The following is an 18,595-nucleotide window of genomic DNA, read 5'->3' as shown; positions in this document are numbered from 1 at the left end:
TTTGCTTTCTATACACCATCTTTCTAAATTTTCTAATATTATATTTCCTTTTTGCTCTATTTGTCTTCTTGAGGATGTTGTCATCACAATTGCTAAATCTTCCGCATATCCAACTACGCTTAATGTTTCTTTTACATTGTTTAGTTTTCTTCAACATGGTTGGAAAGAAATGTCCCACATTGTACGTCCAAATATTGAACCCTGTGGGCATCCTTTGGTGCTTATTGTTGTTATATCTTTTCCTGGAAATTTTAATGTAATCATTCTGTGAGTACAGTAATCCAGCATGATTTTGTAAAGAGCTTTACTCATTTTTAGTGTTGTGAATTCTTTAAAAAGTGCGGGCCACCATAGATTGTACCACTAATGTACTTGGCATAAATAACTACTTGGTACTTTTCCAGTTTACCTTCTTCTATGAGGTCAATTAGTCTTTTTACAGCTGTTTCGGTGCCTTTTCCTTTTCTGAAACCATATTGCAATTTGTCATTATTTAAAATTATGTTTTTGTTTATTCTTTCCACAATGATTCGTTCGAAAAGTTTACTTATTACATTTAATAGGGCCATAAGATTTTGGATCGTCATTTTTCTTGCCATCTGACTTTTCGAATATGATTAAATTTGCTTGTTTCCACCTTTTTGGAATTCATCCGTTTTTAAAACACAAGTTGAAAAAAATTGCTAGTTATGGTGCCCATTTATCATCATTATGTTTAAAATTTCCGATTTTGTTCCATCCGGTGCAGGAGCTGTTTTGCTTTTAAGTCGTTTTATGTGATTAATTATTTCTTGGTTTTCTATTGCTTCTATTCTGTCTTCTAAAGGTGGTAATTGCATTTCTCTTCTTATGAAACTTTGTGAGCTATTATCTTCTTCAGATATATTCTGTAGGAATACAGATTTTATTAGATAGTCTAATGTTTCTTTCCAATTATTTGTATATGTACCATTTCTTCTTTTTAGAGTTGAGAGGATGGTAGGTGTTTTTGCTTTATTACTTATAATTTTGTAGGGTTCACCCCAGGGATCTAGATTTAAATTAGTTTCATTATACGTTTTTCAGCTATTTTTCTTTGATTCTATTATTTTGTTTTCATATTTTGTTTCATCTCTCTATATTTGTTTAATCTGTTTTGTCTTAGATTATTTTCTGTTGTATGTTGATAAAGTTTCCTAACTTTATCGTGTTTTTCTTTTCAGGTGTTTTAGTTCATTGGTCCAGACGGCATCTGTTTTACTGTGTAATCTTTAGTTGTCTTTTTTGTTTTTGTTGAGTTTTTAATTGCTAATTTTATTGTATCTTCTATTTTCTGGGCTAATTCATCTAAGTTGCTCTCTTTTTCTATCTGTGGTAGATTTATCGTTTGCCAGAACTTCGTCCAATTTATCTTCCCTGGGTTATATATTAATGTTTCGTCTGAAGATTGAAAATAATTTGTTTCTTCATGTTTGGTTGATTTTATATCAAATATTATTATATTATGATCGCTTATTGTTGCTGAATCGAGTACTTTACAACTTTTTATTTTATTACTCAATCTTGTAGAAGCTATTGTTTGATCGATGTTTGATTCCCCCTGATTGCTCTTAAATGTTGGTGGATTCCATTCCTCATTTATTATTATTATTAGGTTATTATTCGTGACCAATTCTTCAACCCTTTCGTCTCTATTGTCCGTTTTATTGCCGTGCCATGGTGTCAATTTGGCATTTGAATCCATGCACATTAAAATGTTTACTTCTTTATACATTTGACAAAATCTTTCTATATTATCCAAAAAAGGTTGTATGTTCATGTACAATTTAGAATAACAGTTGATTAATTTAATGTTCCCTAGATTTGTTCTCAATTCCACACATACAGTCCAGTTATTTCCAAATTGTGTTATTTTTAATGTTTTTATGTTTTTATTTCTGTCTATGATTGCGGCTTTTGGTTTCTCACCTACGTTTTGAGGAATCTGGATCTCTCCTGTGTGGGTTTTCGCAATAATTGTTTCACAGTTTCCCATGTTAATCAGCTTCTCATTTCTTATGTAAGGCTTTTCTTTAACTATTACGTCTTCTTCTTCTTTATTTGATAGTTCTTTAATTTCATCCATAGCCGTCTTTGCTCCCATAGCGTTGATTTGAATGATTGTTAATTTTTCTTCCTTTAAGAAATTTTTCATAAAATGCTTTTGAGTTTCTCATAATTTATCTAATTTTTTTGTTTCTATATTTAAAAGTTGATTTTTGCTATTGTGCTTTCGTATAGCATTTTATATGTTGCACACTCTTGTTCGGTTTTAGCATTGCACTTTTTCTTTCTCTTGGTGCATGGGATACAATACAAACCTTGGCTTTGTCGTTGTTCACACATCCCGACTTATCATGCTTCCCCCCTGTCCACAGGAAAAAAGAAACAGATTTTTCTTCTTTCAGTGTTTACTGATGTGACCATAATCAAGACAAATATGCATTTTAAGACAGTAATAAAGTCTTTTACTCCATGAGCTTCGAACATGAGATATACTTGTCCTTTGTTCAAAAGTTTTCTTATGATTTGGGAAGTTGCTTCAATTACTGGAAGACATTTATTTTGATGTTTTGGTCCGGTTCAAATCTAGGTTTAATTTCTTTGATTGCATCTGTAATTTCTTGCTCGTCAAAGGTTGGCTTCACTAAAGTTTCGACGATCTCTTTATTTTTGAAATCAGCAGAAATGTTGTATATAATCAATAATGGTTTCTTCTTCGTTTTTTTTACTACAATGGTTTCGTTTAGTTTCTTGTTATTTACTAAGCTTCTCATGACATTTTCGGTGACTGTTTCTACAATGATTGCATTTTGCATTGTTTTAACCGACGAGATTTTGATTTTCTTTTTAGCTGGATTAACAGCTTGAAACAATTTTGTCTTTACCTTCTTTATTTTCTCATTTCCTTTCGCTTTTATAAAGATGATTAGCTTTTGTTTCGTTCGTGCTTGTTATATTTCCTGATTTCTTTTACCTGTTTGTATTTGTTCCTTTGATTCTGTAAGAATTGTGAAATACAGTGGCCTCTCTTGTGTTTTTTCCCTTGTCGGTTTGTAATTTAGTGATTTCGATCTTTAGTTTTTTTTTATTTTCCTCTCTGAGCTTATTTATTTCGGTCCTTAGGTATTGATTAATACATTCTGTTTTTGATTGTTTTATTTACCATTTGGCTAAATGCTTCTTGATGCTTTTAGCTATCGTTAAACTGGCTTTGCTTTTTGACTTCTTAGTCAACAAAATCCATGGCCGTTTTGTAGTCCTTACTAATTTCAACATCGTTGTCTTCTTTTTGATCCTTTTCTCCTTCGACCTCATCTCGAGAGATATTTCCCTCTTGCTCATTTAAACTCTTGCTGACATTGAGTTTGGTTGGTGAAACTTCTTTTTGTTTCCTTTTCCACTCTTTTCCTTCTCAGCTGGTGAATCTACCTTTCGTTTTTCACTAAATGTCTTTTCTTTATCTTCTCGATTTTCTCTTTGAGTTGTGTTTGATCTGGTTTCTGGTTCTGTTCATTTGTGCGTTAGAGTTGGTTGTTTGTCTTTGTTCCTGTTCGTGCTTATCTAGCATATCCTTATAATAATTGCCCGAAAAGTTTTGCCTCCTATCCATTGGAATTTTGGCTTGTATCTTTGTTTCCCTATAATTATATTTAGTTTAGTTAGTGTGGAAAATAACACCTTACTATTATGCAACCCGCGTGCCCTAAGAACATTATGGCTGCATCTCCTGTATGTGTACTAGTTTTTCCGCCAATTTTTCCCCCGGTAAAATCAAAGGGTTATATGTTTACAGGTATTACGCACTATTCCTTATTGTTTGTAACATCACACTGTACTAACACTATTAACTTCAACTCACACATACACTCACTTACTGTTGTCTCTCAGGAGCCACTGATTACACCCCGTGCTTTTGTATGTATACAAAAGCACTTGTTTTTACTCACTCATTCACAAAGTACTATGTAGTACTATAAACTGCGTACGAAGTATTTTCTTCCATTTTCATTTCACACACAAACTAAAAAAATGTTTTCTTGAAGAAAGATAATTTTGCGTTTGTCGAACGATAAAGGTCTTTGCTCTACTTTTCAGCAAGATTGCAGTTTTTACTTTCTAGAGAAAGGAATGTTCTGCCAACTTATCTTCAGAAAATGTCTTCAATATTGCACTGTAACTTTTAGAAATGGTTATTGTTCTTGTTAATATTTTAAAAACAATGTATTTTCTCTAGATTTCACTACACGTAAATGGTCACTTGATGTTTACGAGCTTGTGGGTCAGCTTATAATAACCTGCTTACCCTACAACCTCTTTTATTGATCTATTCTTCCAGAGCAACATAGCGCACGTCATTCGCGGTTGGTTACACGTTACACGTAAAAAAAAGTAATTTTCCTAAAATATTCCAAGTAATCTAAAATATCCCAAGTAATTTTCATCTCCCTTTTTTATTTCCTTCTTTTCTTTTTGCCTCCAGAATTTTGCGCCCCTTACTTCGGCACCCGAGGCCGTCGTTGGACTTGCCCTCCTCACGACGTGACACTGGCTGAATGGCACGGAAGACGTGAACAGATAGTTTGGTTTGTGAATCAGTCATTAGTTTCCCACTCTAAGTTATAAAAAGACAATTTAACATTTGAATGGTACACGGAAAGAAATAATACAGTCCAAAAAATAATTACATAAAATAATAGAAATTGGTATTCTGTGTGCGCCTTCTAATTGGTTATTTTAATGTATGAAATTATTACTAGGGAGAAAGCAATATTGTTTGGGTTTTGAAGTATGAAGTATTCATGTTAATGTTATTTGATATATAACTTTAGTTCCTGAAACTTTACCTGAATAATTCATCTCTCCTTTCACCTATGCACCTTTCATTTGTGAGATACTTTTGCTCGTAATAATTATATGCAAAATTTCTATTTATTACATCGATACATTCAAATACTTAATGCATTTTGTGATTTCCGTTTTTACAGGTAATCTTCTGGTAATCTTGGTGGTTACGTTACACAGGCGCCTGAGGACCATTACAAACTTCTTTTTAGCAAATTTGGCAGTGGCAGATCTCTGTGTTGGAGTGTTCTGCGTTTTTCAGAATCTCTCTTTGTACTTAATTACAAGGTACGTTCAATACAACATACAGTGTTGCAAAACTTTAGGACAAAATTAAGTTTTCCATCCTGTGTCGCTTCCAAGTGTAATGGGTTGGTGAAACTTGAACCATACATAGAAAGTGGTAAAACCGTATTACGCACGAAACAACAGGAAGAAACACGTGATTACACTGACAAAAATATCACTTTTATACATAAACAAAATCTTACACTGAAGTTGCGATTCGTGGTGGCTTCCTTTGAGTGGTTCATACAGAAATAAAATTATTCTTAGAAAGCTGTGTGATTACCATGTTCATGAAGGCACTTTCTCGAACGTTCTCCCGTGCCGCTCACTAGATTGCTAATGAGTTGTTGAGGTATTCCTCAACCAGCGTTGTTGACAACTGCTGGATGATCCTTGGTACATCCGTACGTGCTGCAAGACATACAGTATCTCTATAGCATCCTATATGTGCTCACTATGGTTGAAGTCTGGAGAACGGACAGACTCTCCTCAAGAAGGGATGTAGTGTCGTGTCACAGTAATGTTGACCGATAAGTGAACAGCGTTAAAAATTTAATAATAGAGAAGCTCATGCAAAATTATACCTCCCTTCACAAGAACACCTGGACTACAAGAGTGTCATGTTCAACAACGTTCCTGGGTTCAGAAATTTTCCCACGTGTAGCGAGATGAGTTTGCTTTAGAATTGCTACTCAAATTGAATCTGCTCTCATCTAAGAAGAAAACGTGACCCCACTCCTCTTTGGCTTAGTCTTGATGTTCTTGACATCACTGCAAACGTAGTCGCCAATTCGCGCGAATAAACGGAGCGCGGGAATAATAATGTAATGTTTGTCGGACAAAGAGACCATCCATGCAGTCGACATGCCACTGTAAAATGTAAGATTGGTTGCCTTGTGTTTTTCTTAAATGTGTTTGTAATTGCTCTCGCTGTTTGTCATTGGGCCCTTCTTAACTGTTACAGAATATAGCATTCACCCGCTACTGTAGTAAACGATGATCGACCACGACTTATCTTTCGTATATCATTGTATGGGATTGGGAGTGCTCCTCATTCACCTGAAACAATACTGTGAGTAATATCAAACTTCTTTTTACAGTTGTCTGATGATTATTCCCTGTGAAAATTATCCAAATGTATGTGAGTCATGTTGTGAGTAACACTACCGCACTGCACCTTAACAGCTCTTTGATTGGTCATACTGTCTCACTCATTTCATTGAAATGTTTGGTGTTGGATGAACAGGTCCATTCGGTCCTACAGTCACTCTATGCAGTCTTGCTCCTTATGCCGGAATTTTATTCATTTCCAACGACCATGCAATAATTTAATTATTACTTTATCTATCTTGTCCTTAAGTTTTTCACATCACTGTATTTTCTACTGTAATAATTAGCATTATAGCTGTGGAAAAATAAAGTCTCATTGCTACAGAAGTATCAATTCTTCATATATTATATTCTGTACCAAGGTAATTCAATCAGGATAATTGGTACACATTTCTACAAGAACATGTTTATATTAATATGTACGCTTTATATTCTCAAACTTACATAACTAACATAAAAATATATTGTTTTGAAGAAAATGTGTTGTTATTTCATCTAAACAAATGATATAAAGATTGTATTTTCAGTATGTTTGGGAGAAAGCTTAATTATATTGAAAGTTGAGTGTTATTGATGTTGACTCCTCAGCATCTTGAAACCATTGTAGTGTCTTAGGATATGCAATACATTAAATTATCAGACCATATACTTAAATAGATCAGTCTGCTTTCCCAGTTTACGAATACATACATGAATTCAAATTGAATTTACTTCTTTCGTCAGTAAAATTCACTCTTAGTATTTTATGAATAATTTTTGAGTAAGCAGTGGTATTTTCTGGGTGTTCTCGATGCAGATATACAAGTTGTACTTTAGGTTGTCTTAACTCTTGTGAGTATTTATACAGTACCTGGGCATATACTATGCAAACTACAGTGCACAAATCATAAACCAACCTTCATAGGTGGACATGAAAAAGCGTTATGTAACCGAGTCTGGACAAGGCAAAGCTGGTGTTTCGCGCAGAAGCGCGACGGTGTACCCGTAGAGAGTAGGAGCGTCAGTGTCGGTAGATTCGTGCGCAAGCGAATATAGTGAAAAACATTGTTCTCATGTTACTAGTTGGACAGCGTTAAAGATACGAATAATGACTTAACGCACTATATTCATATATAAATTCATACCACAGTGGCTTCCATATGGACTACTATAGTTTACAGATTGGTGGATCTGTATACTAGGATAACATCTAGATTAGAATTTCACTCGATTGATTACTGTTAAAACATGTCGAGATTGTATACTTATGTAATCTCTTATAATTATCCATACTCCAGATATTTGTGGCTTATCTCTGGTGCATTGGTTCTCTGGTATCATGCCCTGCCAAGCAAGTTGTGATCGATAATATCGTGTTCGTGGGGTTTCTCGAGAAATTTCCATTTCCTCCCACTTTCTCTACCACCAATTATTCATCGTCTCCCTAAGCCTAACTGGCATAATCGTGGGACGTTACAATCAAAGATTTCATTTCATTTTTCCAGATATTTGTGCTCCGGTTAATTCTTGTCAACCTAGATTGGAACTCAAATATCTTCAACTCTACTGTAACGAACACTTTTGCAGCTATACAATAGGAGATTATTCACCTAATATTGTATGTTTATGTACAATATTTTCAGCCAGTGTCATTAATTAATTAATTTCCTAATGTCCATTATTCTGTAAACAATTGAAACCATTTAACCCAGATATGCTTACCGTACTTTTAAAAGGACACTCTGTAATACTGACTTTAAGGCGCCCTCGTCTATGCTCTATCAATCAAATGTGCTTTCTACTGGCTTATATGTTTACGAGAATGTTCAAGAAAGCACTTGCGTACTGTTGCTTTCTTTTGTTTTAAATATAGGTGTCGTGGTGGTCGCGTATTCTCACATTTGGTTAAAAGAATGGCAGGGAAGAACAGGTGTCGTTCAGAAAGGAAATATTTTATAAATACTATTGAATTTAGTTCATTGTTGAGGGTTTGCGCTGCTTGAATCAAGATGAGCTATAATGTCCGTAATGATATTTATTTAATTTTTCTTTTAACGTTCTTGTAATTCAATTTGAATTCTCAGTGTCCTTTAAAAACGACAGCAGGAACATAAGAGTAAAAAAAAAAAAAAACGAAAATAAAATGTATTGTGCTTCGTGTTGTTTTTATACAATTTTCATTTCTGCTACTGTATTTACATAACATTTAACTGCATAATGTGCAATATGAAATATTTTTATTAAAATAAGTGGATTAGTGTTCTCTTCAGCAGTCAGGATCATATTTTGAAGTACAAGGCCAAATATTATTCAATTATACTCCTCAAACATAATTAACTCTTTCTCAGCATTATTCTATTCGCAAATTAACCTAACTTTCGCTAAGAAATTTTAATTTAGATCTTGAATAATGAAATTGTATTTTATTGTGTATAAGGCACAAAATGTTACTAAACATATTCCTCACATAATGCGCAAATTTATCTATGACAACAACATTGTTGCTGTGGCTTCAAATGCCATACCAGCAACTCCCATGAATACTCCTTCCAGATTTTCTCAAAGGGAGAAGGCGAATGTTAAAATCCAACAGCCTCATAATGTATATGTGTACAACACAGGAATGGGGGACGTTGATGGTTCCGATCAAATATCAGTTTGTATCGCACTACAATTCGAGGGGGAAAATGGTACTTCGCATTGGTTATTTCCTACTAGACCCTGTAACACAAAACTCATATCAATTACACAGACAACGGGGAGGGAATTTGATCAACTGACATTTCAGAGAAGAATTGAACTGGTACTTTTGGAATCCAACAAATCCAGAGGGAAATGTAAACTCCAGTCTTGAAAATGCAGACATGCGATTTGATCGATTGGATCATAAGCTGGTGTCTCAGGGAAAGTAGACAAGGTGCCGCCAGTGTCACAAGAAAGTTTCAAAAAGGTGTGTAAAGTGTGATGTAACGTTACACGTTGGTAAATGTTTTGATGCGTACCACACGCCGAAATGAAAACAGAAATGCAAGTAAAAGGATACGACTGAAAAATGCGCAACTTGATACCACTGAAGTGTGTATTTTGAAGAATAATATGTAATTTTTATAGAGTATGTAAAAGAAAGATATATAATGTATGAATATATGAATAGCAACTGCAAATATAGCTGGGTTCTTCGTTACTTTACTTGCATTCTTCCTATCTTTGTAGATAACATTCCAAATAGTTGACAAAAGTTTAGTTTTAAAAAATATATTATTTTTATACGTGCATGTCCCTACTGTCCTTTTTAAAGGACACTCCTCCCGGTGAAACTGGAAATGGGGATCATCTTTTTTGCCTTGTTTCTATATAAGGCAGTGATAGAGGTAAAATAAAAAAAGACTAAAACAATTAATAGTAGACATTTTTTCAGGCATGACTGGGTTAATGTATTCGCCGGCCCTGTTTAAAACAAAATAACTCAACCACCCAGCATCTCCACCACCATGTGCAGTCGCCCCTTGTTAGTCTGAAAGATCAGGTAATGCGCTCACAGACAGCGTAATTGGGGATGTCTAGATTTTTCACTTTTACTTAAGCTACGACTACAACGACCATTGGGTGCTAACTCTGGGTCATCTGGAGAACTTATAGGTTGTTTGAGCATGGCAGCAAGACCACGAGTTGATGCATCACAGAACAAATATAAAGGTTGTTTCAGATTATAATGCATTAAATATGGCGGTTTTATGATAAGGTCTTTAATTTTCTCAAAAGGATCTTGTTTTTTTATCCACTTAAACGGTACAGCCTTTCTGAGAAGCAAGTTCAAAGGCTACACGATTTCAGAAAAATTAGGAAGAAAACATCTTACAAAGTTGGCTAATCCTTGAAAACTTTTCACATGTTTTTTCGTCTTCGGACGTTCATAATTACTAATGGAGTCGGCTAGTGTTTTGGAAATTCGCAAATCATCATAGGAAATATCGTTAGTGAAAAATAAGCCAATTTTGTTTTTTCTGGTGCAAGTTTAAGACCACGTTCTCTCATTTGTTGAAATAACTTCTTCTTGGTGAGATTGATAACGTCCTCGATAGTGTTCCACTCCAGAAAAATCATCAAAGCACCCAAAAATTTGTTCAGATTCTGATCCTCGCAATGCCATTTTCACTAATCTGTTTAACCCAGCGGAACTAGTGATAAGACCCTGTGGGAGGGCTGTTAAACAAAAAGAACCAATTCCTGGGATTGAAAAGGCAGTGACATGTTGATATTCCTCAGCGATCTTCACCTGGAAAAAACCGCTGAATAAGTCGGAGCAACACAGTTAGCGACACTTACTAAGACGCGAAATGATGTCTTCTATCGGTGGTACTCGATAACTGTCCGTTGCAATATGGAGGTTAAGGCTCCTGACGTCCAAAAAAAATCTGAAAGATCCAGACTTCTTTTTCACGAGAACAATAGGGCAATTGTAACTACACACCTCCTATTGACCTTTTGTTTGAACAAAGTATCAACCTGTTTTTTAACTTCTTCTTTTAAGTGGAAGGTAATCGGAAACTGCTTGGTTTGAACTGGGACGTTATCTAGAATTTTCATTTCATGAACGTAACCCTTAGCCACTCCAAAATCAACTTCTGACCAAGAAAAACAATCCTTATACTCCTCTAAAGCAGAACAAAACATTTGCTTCTGATCATCAGAAAGTTGAGGGTTAATGTCCACACGTTTGACGTCCAAACCAGCAGGAAACTTACTGTTGTCTTGTTTACGGGCTAAACCATGATTTTGAGCACTATCTATATCTTTTGGGTTATGTGCACCCGGTCTAATGTCAATAGCTACACCTAAGTGAAGATTGTTCTCTAAACACAACTTTTTGTTGGTTGGGTTGACTACTCTAATGACAAGATTAACAGAATCCACTCTAGAGATCCTTATAAACTTGAACTTTTGAGCATTATATATGCCTTTCGATCCTTTCGTTATTTTTTACTAGGACGTCACTTTTTCTTGGAAACAAATTGCAAGAGTTTATTGTTTCTGAAACAGAAAAGAAATAGAGGTAAATTTACGAGGTGGCTTAGTTTTATTGAACAATATAACTTTACTGTGACACATGTATCCGGGTTATCTAACGTAGAGGCTGATACTTTTTCACGCTTTTCTCGTGCCCCCAGGAACATTTCTGACGAGCAACAGAATGAGGAAAATCCTCGAGTGTTTTCTTCCACTGTCACTGAATGTAACATTATGGTAAGTGACGAGCCTTCTCTCAGAGATGAACAAATGAAGGATCCGTTTTATAAGGATATTTTGATTGGTTAGAAAACAAGGAAAAGAAAAATCCGTAAATCGAAGGAGAAGCATTTTATTTCACGGCTAAAAGAAAGAATTTTTTATACAAAACAAAAACATCTACTGGTATGAAATTTTTAGCTGCTGTACCTGTTTCATTACGCTAGAAAGCTTTTGATGCGGCACATACTTTTCCCATTGGTTCAAGTCACGGAGGTTTTTCTAAGACATATGGGCTTTTAGTGAAATCTGTGTATTTCCGTAATATGAAACAATACATCTGTCAGAAATGTAAGAAAGGTTTAATTTATCAGGCAAGCAAAAACAAACCTGGTTCTGCTTATGGTACATAGCAGATGTATCCCCAAGTGCTGCAGTTCTATCGCATTTTCGTAGATATTGGAGGGGTGTACTCCCCGAGTAATATTTTGAGACACAAATATTTGATTGTCGTCGTCGATGCCGCTACTCGTTATACTATTGGTGGCTCATTAGCAGATACAACAGCGTCTTCTGTAAGTAGTTTCCTTTATGAAAATGTAATTTTGAAATACGATATTTTTAAAGAAATAGGGGCCGCGGTAGCTCAGTGGTAGAGTGTTCACCTCTGGTGCTTGAGATCCCGGGTTCGATCACGCCCGCGCCAAGTGGACTTTGTGGTGGACAAACACCGTGTGCGTGGGTTTTCTCGGGGTTCTCCCGTTTCCTCCCACTTTCTTCATTCCACCATTTCATTCATTACTGATCATCACTGTCACCTTTAGCCTAACCGGCATAACCGTGGGACGTAAAACTCAAAGATTTCATTTCAAATATTTTTTAAAGAAGTAGTCACAGACAAAGGTCCATGCTTTACTAGTAACCTATTCAAGGAGTTGTGTGCAATGATTGGAGCTAAGAGTCGACTTGTAAATGTTCAAGTTCATTACGCTAACGGGACTGCTGAGATAGCTATCCGAAACATTGAACAAAGACTGAAATCTGCGTTGTGTAATAAAGATAAAGGAAAATGGGTCGAACTGCTGCCATCTATTGTGTTAGCCCACAATTTAACTGTCAATTTATCCTCTGGATACAGCCCTTCTGAACTTTTGCATGGATTCAGATTCGACCCCTGTCAATTTCAGGACAATACTGAACGTTTACGGCAACTTGGAGAAATACGAGACAAAGCCCATGATAAATGGTTCCAGAGACATAAGACGGCAACAAACGTCATTCGAAACCCAATTTCAAAGTCGGAGATAAGGTATGGATTTTAGACAGCTCCAAGAACAAAGGATCCACCAGAGCTTTTGGTGGACTTTATTTTGGTCCAGGACTCATTCAGGATATTGACCACCCAAATTCCTATTTTGTTAAGTTCAAGACTGTGCGAGGACGATTCAAGGTTGATTCGATTGCAGTACAAAGGTTGAAGAAGTACTACGAGAAACACGAGAAGGAAAACGAGGAAGAGGGAGAAGATGATGATGTTGACTTGGATATACACGACGTTCTAGAAAATGTCACTACTAGTACCTGCCGTGCCGAAGTACAGGAAAAGAAACAGAAGAGAGAAAAGAAAGTTAGAACATTGTGAAATTGTTTTCAATCCTGCGGTGAACATGATAGAGAAAGAAGAAGATATTTCATCTGTGATATTTCGTGAGGATGTGATTGCCAACCAATTACCCACTTGGGGTGATACAAGGAAGAATTTTTCCGCCTTGAAACCGAAGTTTGGTGCGAATTCTGCAATGAACAAGAAAATTAATGTTTTTTCGAGGATATATCGCTATGATTAAAGCTGATGCTTTTGTCAACCCCTCGAATGACTTACTTATTTCATTAGGAGGAGCAGATAGAAGTATCCAAGAATCTGCAGGAGACGAATTTGGTAAAGATTGTGAGAAAATACATTCTTGAAACCAGGACAAGTGAAGATTGCTCCAGGCTATAATCTCCCCGCTGATCATGATTTTTGACGTGTGGTCCCAGAGATGCGAACAAGAAGACTTTGGAAAATTGTTACAATAGTTGTTCTGATTTTGTGTTGAAAAATCAATTTTCAACTCTGGCTTTTCCCTGCATCGCTGCTGGTGCATTTCATTTCCCTAAGAAACCTGCTGCGAGGATTGCATTGTTAAACACACGATAATTTTTAGAGAATCATTTGGACAACGTAGACCGTTTTGTATTGTGTATTTGCGACAAGGAGAATTCGGATCTCTATCAGCGTCTTTTACCTGTGTATTTTCCCTTGGAATAATTAAAAGAAACGGAAGCTCTTTCTCTGCAATGAAGTTTTTTTTTTAAAAAAAAAGGGGAAAAGAAGACGGTTCTCAAAGGAAGAGTTGATGGATTATGAAAACCTGTGAAGTTGGTGACAAATTTTGTTTTGACACTGGCCATGTCATTATGGATTTTTTTGTGTGTGTGTGTTTCTAAGTCTTACCAGCAATTACAATTAGAACGAAGAAAATAAGAAAAAGGAGTGGGCCTACTCATATATACATAATTGTTTTTTCAGTCACTTAGAACTGTTGGCTAACTTTGTACAACACGTTCTTTTTCTTGGTTATTGTATCAACAACTTATAAACTGAATAGTTAGTATCTTGGCGCCAAATCAACATCTTATTGATACACTAAGATTAGCAGAAGAAAACAAGGGAGGAGACGCAACTGTGGATTGATATTTGTAGGCTATCTATGTTATGATAGTAATAAAGGAAGAATTCCCACGTTTTTTTGTATTTTTCAAGATTCATTTTTATGGCCAAAATGTGGATGTTAAGAAGAATGAGGTTTTCTTTTCCTGGATTAATTTGATTTGTTCCTACGATTTGTCATTAGTTATTGGGAGCATACTCAGACAATGTATTATTTTAAAAGGAACATACACTGTTATAACCTCTTATGTGATCGTAGTGATTTTTTGAATGGTCAATTTTTCATTGCCTGCAGTGTATATAGTGAACTTGCGTATTACATCATGAAGATGACTTGGGATTTATGTATGACGATGATTTGTGCTTTATATGACATAAATTTCTGCATATTTGAAGAATGGACTTGATTCCACATTTTCCTGTAGGTACACGTTCTTTTACTTACATACAAGAAGAAAGAAGATATTTTTCTCTTTTATCGCATATTAAGTTAAGCATTTAGGAATGTGTTTGGTGATAGTCTGTCATGTTGATTTCTATAAGGTTTTAATAGCCAGTGCAGAGGGCTATAACTCTACCGATACGTCGGGCATTGTGGTACTAAATATCTCCACAATTATTTTTTCTAAAACCTGAAATCAACATTCTTTTGTGTTGTTTTGTCTGTTCTTTCTATGGGTAGCTAGATTAATATTTCTTCTACCGCGTAATAATTATTTTGATTATAGAATTAAAATTTTATTGGAATTGGAGTTTTAATGTACTATATATAGATATATACGTATGGATTACGGTTTAGTTATTACTTTTGCAATCTTTCCCCCTGATTTTTCGTCGATATTTATTCATTTCATTATTTTATCCAATTATTTTCCCTACTCCCATATCTTACGTGTTTGAGGCAGTCATTGACTGTATCCCCTAATTTTTGTGATTACTACAATAAACCTGTCTACCTACTCCTATGATCTACTTGTACTGAATGAACTTTCCAGTTAGGTGATGTATAAGGACATTGTACCTGTGATTTTCAGACCAACATATTGTGCTTAGTGATGCTCTGTTTACAACATCGACGTTGCTGTGCTTACGTCATTTGGCCTTGACTGTTCTGCTATCAACTGTGTTAGTGTTGTGAACATTTACGCTGTACTTATCATTTCTCACCATATGATTTCTTTCTAGACTATAATTGCTGCTATGTCTTTTATTATAAAGACTGAATAGAACTACAAATATGGTCGTTTTTTTAAATAGGAAAACTAAAAAGTGAAATTTTGTCTCTAAAATGTTTTCATTCGGGACTTTGATTTCAGGGAGAATGTGAAGATATGTGTATTTGGACTATAATGATACATTTTATTTTGGAGTTCGGGACATTTTATTTCAAAATTCATTACATTCGAAAGCATAATCGTTCATTTAATGTTCAATCACTTTTAGTTTTTTTCTAAGTTCATTTGCTTTTACACTTGGAAGTTTTCTTGCTGTCTGTCATTTCTCTCTTATACATGTAATTTCTCAATCAATAAAAACAACAGATTGTTTTCCTGTCAGCACTCCTATCATCACTTCACCTTTGGATAATCTATGAGCACGCACTTTTTCATCAAGACAAAAGAAATAGTCAACGACCGAGGATATCAACCCGGAAGGAACATCGAACAAAAACCTTTGAGACACATTTTGGAGAGGAACTCTGGATCGCAAGAGAGATGAGTAAACATGTAGGAGCACGTCGTTTTTGCAAGAAGTTTACCTTGCTCTAACTTAGAAAGCACTTCGCCTTAGTTAACGTTCTAGTTATTAATTGCCATGGATAATCCGTTAAAGAGTAATTTCGACTTTGATTAGATTTACTGTATTCGCAACGTGAGTTTTCCTGCCCGGGTTTCGCTAACCCTTAACTCTTAACTACGTGAACGACCAGCTAACCAGAAAGAAGGATGGACGGACATCAATCCACCGGGAGGATCATCTAGAAGGCAACAGCAAGATCTACAAGTAAGTGCAAGTAGATTAACCTGTCCTAAAAGTTACTCCCTTCTCACCCCTTTTCAACCCCTTTGACATCACGATCTGTCTCTTATTGTATATGTTTGCTTTTATTTACATGCAACCCAGGTCAGATCCTGTAATTTACGCTCTGCCGAATTCAATGTTTACAAAATCCTGGGCGCAACTTGTCTGTTCTGACAACCCCAATTACGCTATCTGTGAGCGCATTATCTGAGCTCTCAGACTGACAAGGGGCGACTGCACAATATTTTTCTTCTTTTTATTATGCTGAATATTTCTTGAAAAGCTAATACTTTATACTCCTTTAGCATCAACCGACATCTTCTCTTATCACTTCAACAGGCAGCGTAAAATTCAATATCCTAGGGCGTATTTTCTCAAATTCTTAGTCCATTCTCTTATCTTAATCTTGTTCCTCTTCATACACCAAAACTTGCAAAGTTGAAAGCGATGTATCTTACTTCTGGAGCTTTTCTAGGAACATCTTCCATCACTCTCGCCTCTGGTTTTGAAGATCTTTTAAATTCAAAATTTGGTTATCCCACTTAAGAAACTTATTATCTAGCTAATTTCCTTGTACAGTGCTTGGTTATCCTGTTCTACAGGGTTTACCTTCCTCTGCTCTAAAAACATTCTGTTGTTCCTACGTTATTTCACCATTAGCTCCAGGCAAATCACACTCGCTGCATTCTACTTATTATAATCTTCATTAAGTCGTCTTGGAACAGTAAATTATTGGCAATCTACTCTGGTACTATGTATTTCATTAAACTCTATATTAGTCTTCTTGGACCTTCTCTGCTCTTTATCACCTTTAGTTATAGCATGTTTAATACTTCTCGCCTCTAGCTGAGAATTAACCTTTGCTAGAGTAACGATATCTCGAGTATGCCGCTCTTCTTTCAGTTGCAACAGCTGATTGAGAGAAGGTACATGATCAGTCTTTTAAATATGTTCTTTTAAATATGTTCCTGCGCATCTGCTGAAAGGCAGTAACAGCCAACATAGCAGAACAAGTACAAACTCTGTTCTTCTTCTAAAGTCCATGCCTCACACCTATACAAGCTACTATATACCATTTCATAATCCTTTTTTAAAAAAGTTTTAACCAATGTTTCAAGTTAGATTTTTTTAAAATTTTTGAATAATTTCTTTGCCTGAGTTAGAAGTTAATCTAGATTTGTTACATCATGTTTGTATTTGTTTTCTCTTGTTAACGAAAGTGGAACAGCAAAACTCTGCTATCCACTGATTAGGCTTCAGAATCGAAGTTCAGAGCAAACATTAGGCAATGCTTCTCTTTTCTATACATTTGTACATACAAAGCACTTGTGAAATAAAGATTTTATCTTCACCACAGTTGACGGTAATATACTCAATACTTCGCCTATTAGTATGTTGATTATCGCAAAATGAAATAAAGCTTGGTGAACGAATGCTGTAAGAGCAAAAATTTCACATCACTAGAGAGTAAAAAATTTATTGTGATACAAGTTAAAAATGAAGTTCTTTCTGAAAAGTTTTCTTCATTTTTCAAGGCGTCTCCTTTGCTACTACTACTACTACTACTACTAATAATAATAATAATAATAGTGAAAAAAGTAATTCAGTTTATATATATATATATATATATATATATATATATATATATAGGGTGTCCAATATACAATGCAACCCGGAGTTTGGGATAGTAGAACTTTTGAACCTAAAGCGATACAAAAATAATGGTTATTTCAAAATGAAGCTTTCTTCATGCATATATTTTTAAACTAAGAAGCAACGATTGAAGTACACTAGGAACCACACAGTGTTGCCAGATGTAACTGAAGGTGTAAATCAATTTTTTTTTTTTTTTTTTGCTCAACATCCAAATTGACTCATAACTCATGCGTATGGATGTTCTGTCGTTAATTTTCAGTTTGTTTAGTTGGAGTAGCTTGGAAACTATGGAGCAGAAAAAAGAATTTTTCATTTCCACCAAGAACTAATCAGATGAGGCCTCTGTAAAAGGGAACTAGTGAAATCGTAATTTTCATAAATTAACAATTTGAATTGGCAGTTTTAACAATCTGAATTAGCAGTTTGTAACGCCCCCATGCGCAGCATATTGGAGTAATTAAAAAATATATAAAAAAATACTCACGAAAAACCGCAGAAAGAGCTTACACCGGACACACCAATTATGCGCTGCTGAATTCAGTTTTTTCGAAAATCCAGAGAGAAATTTAAACCTAAATTCAGTTCAATATTTTCAATTAAATAACACACAACACTTTCAATTCAAAAATTTATTACAATAATATTACAAATAATGAAGTTCTCAGCTTCACAAAAATTCAGGATTAGATCCCATCAGTCGATCCTAACAATTCCCAGAATGAAGATAGTCAAAGGTTT

General features: G+C 35.1%; 1 protein-coding gene across 1 annotated transcript in view; it reads left to right on the top strand.

Moving 5' to 3' along the window:
* The window catches only part of LOC145679685 (trissin receptor-like), a 79,248-nt gene that overhangs the window by 39,081 nt on the left and 21,572 nt on the right, over window positions 1–18,595 (top strand). Inside the window, exon 2 of the mRNA XM_081750260.1 lies at window positions 5,007–5,151. Within this exon, the coding sequence (XP_081606386.1) occupies window positions 5,007–5,151 (145 nt within the window). The remainder of the gene's footprint in view (window positions 1–5,006; window positions 5,152–18,595) is intronic.

Source organism: Thermobia domestica, chromosome 2 (genome assembly GCF_964235325.1).
Source record: "Thermobia domestica chromosome 2, izTheDome1.hap1.1, whole genome shotgun sequence".
Classification (NCBI taxonomy): Eukaryota; Metazoa; Arthropoda; class Insecta; order Zygentoma; family Lepismatidae; genus Thermobia; species Thermobia domestica.
Note: the sequence above shows the minus strand (reverse complement) of the source record. Positions and strands in the feature narration are given on the sequence as shown.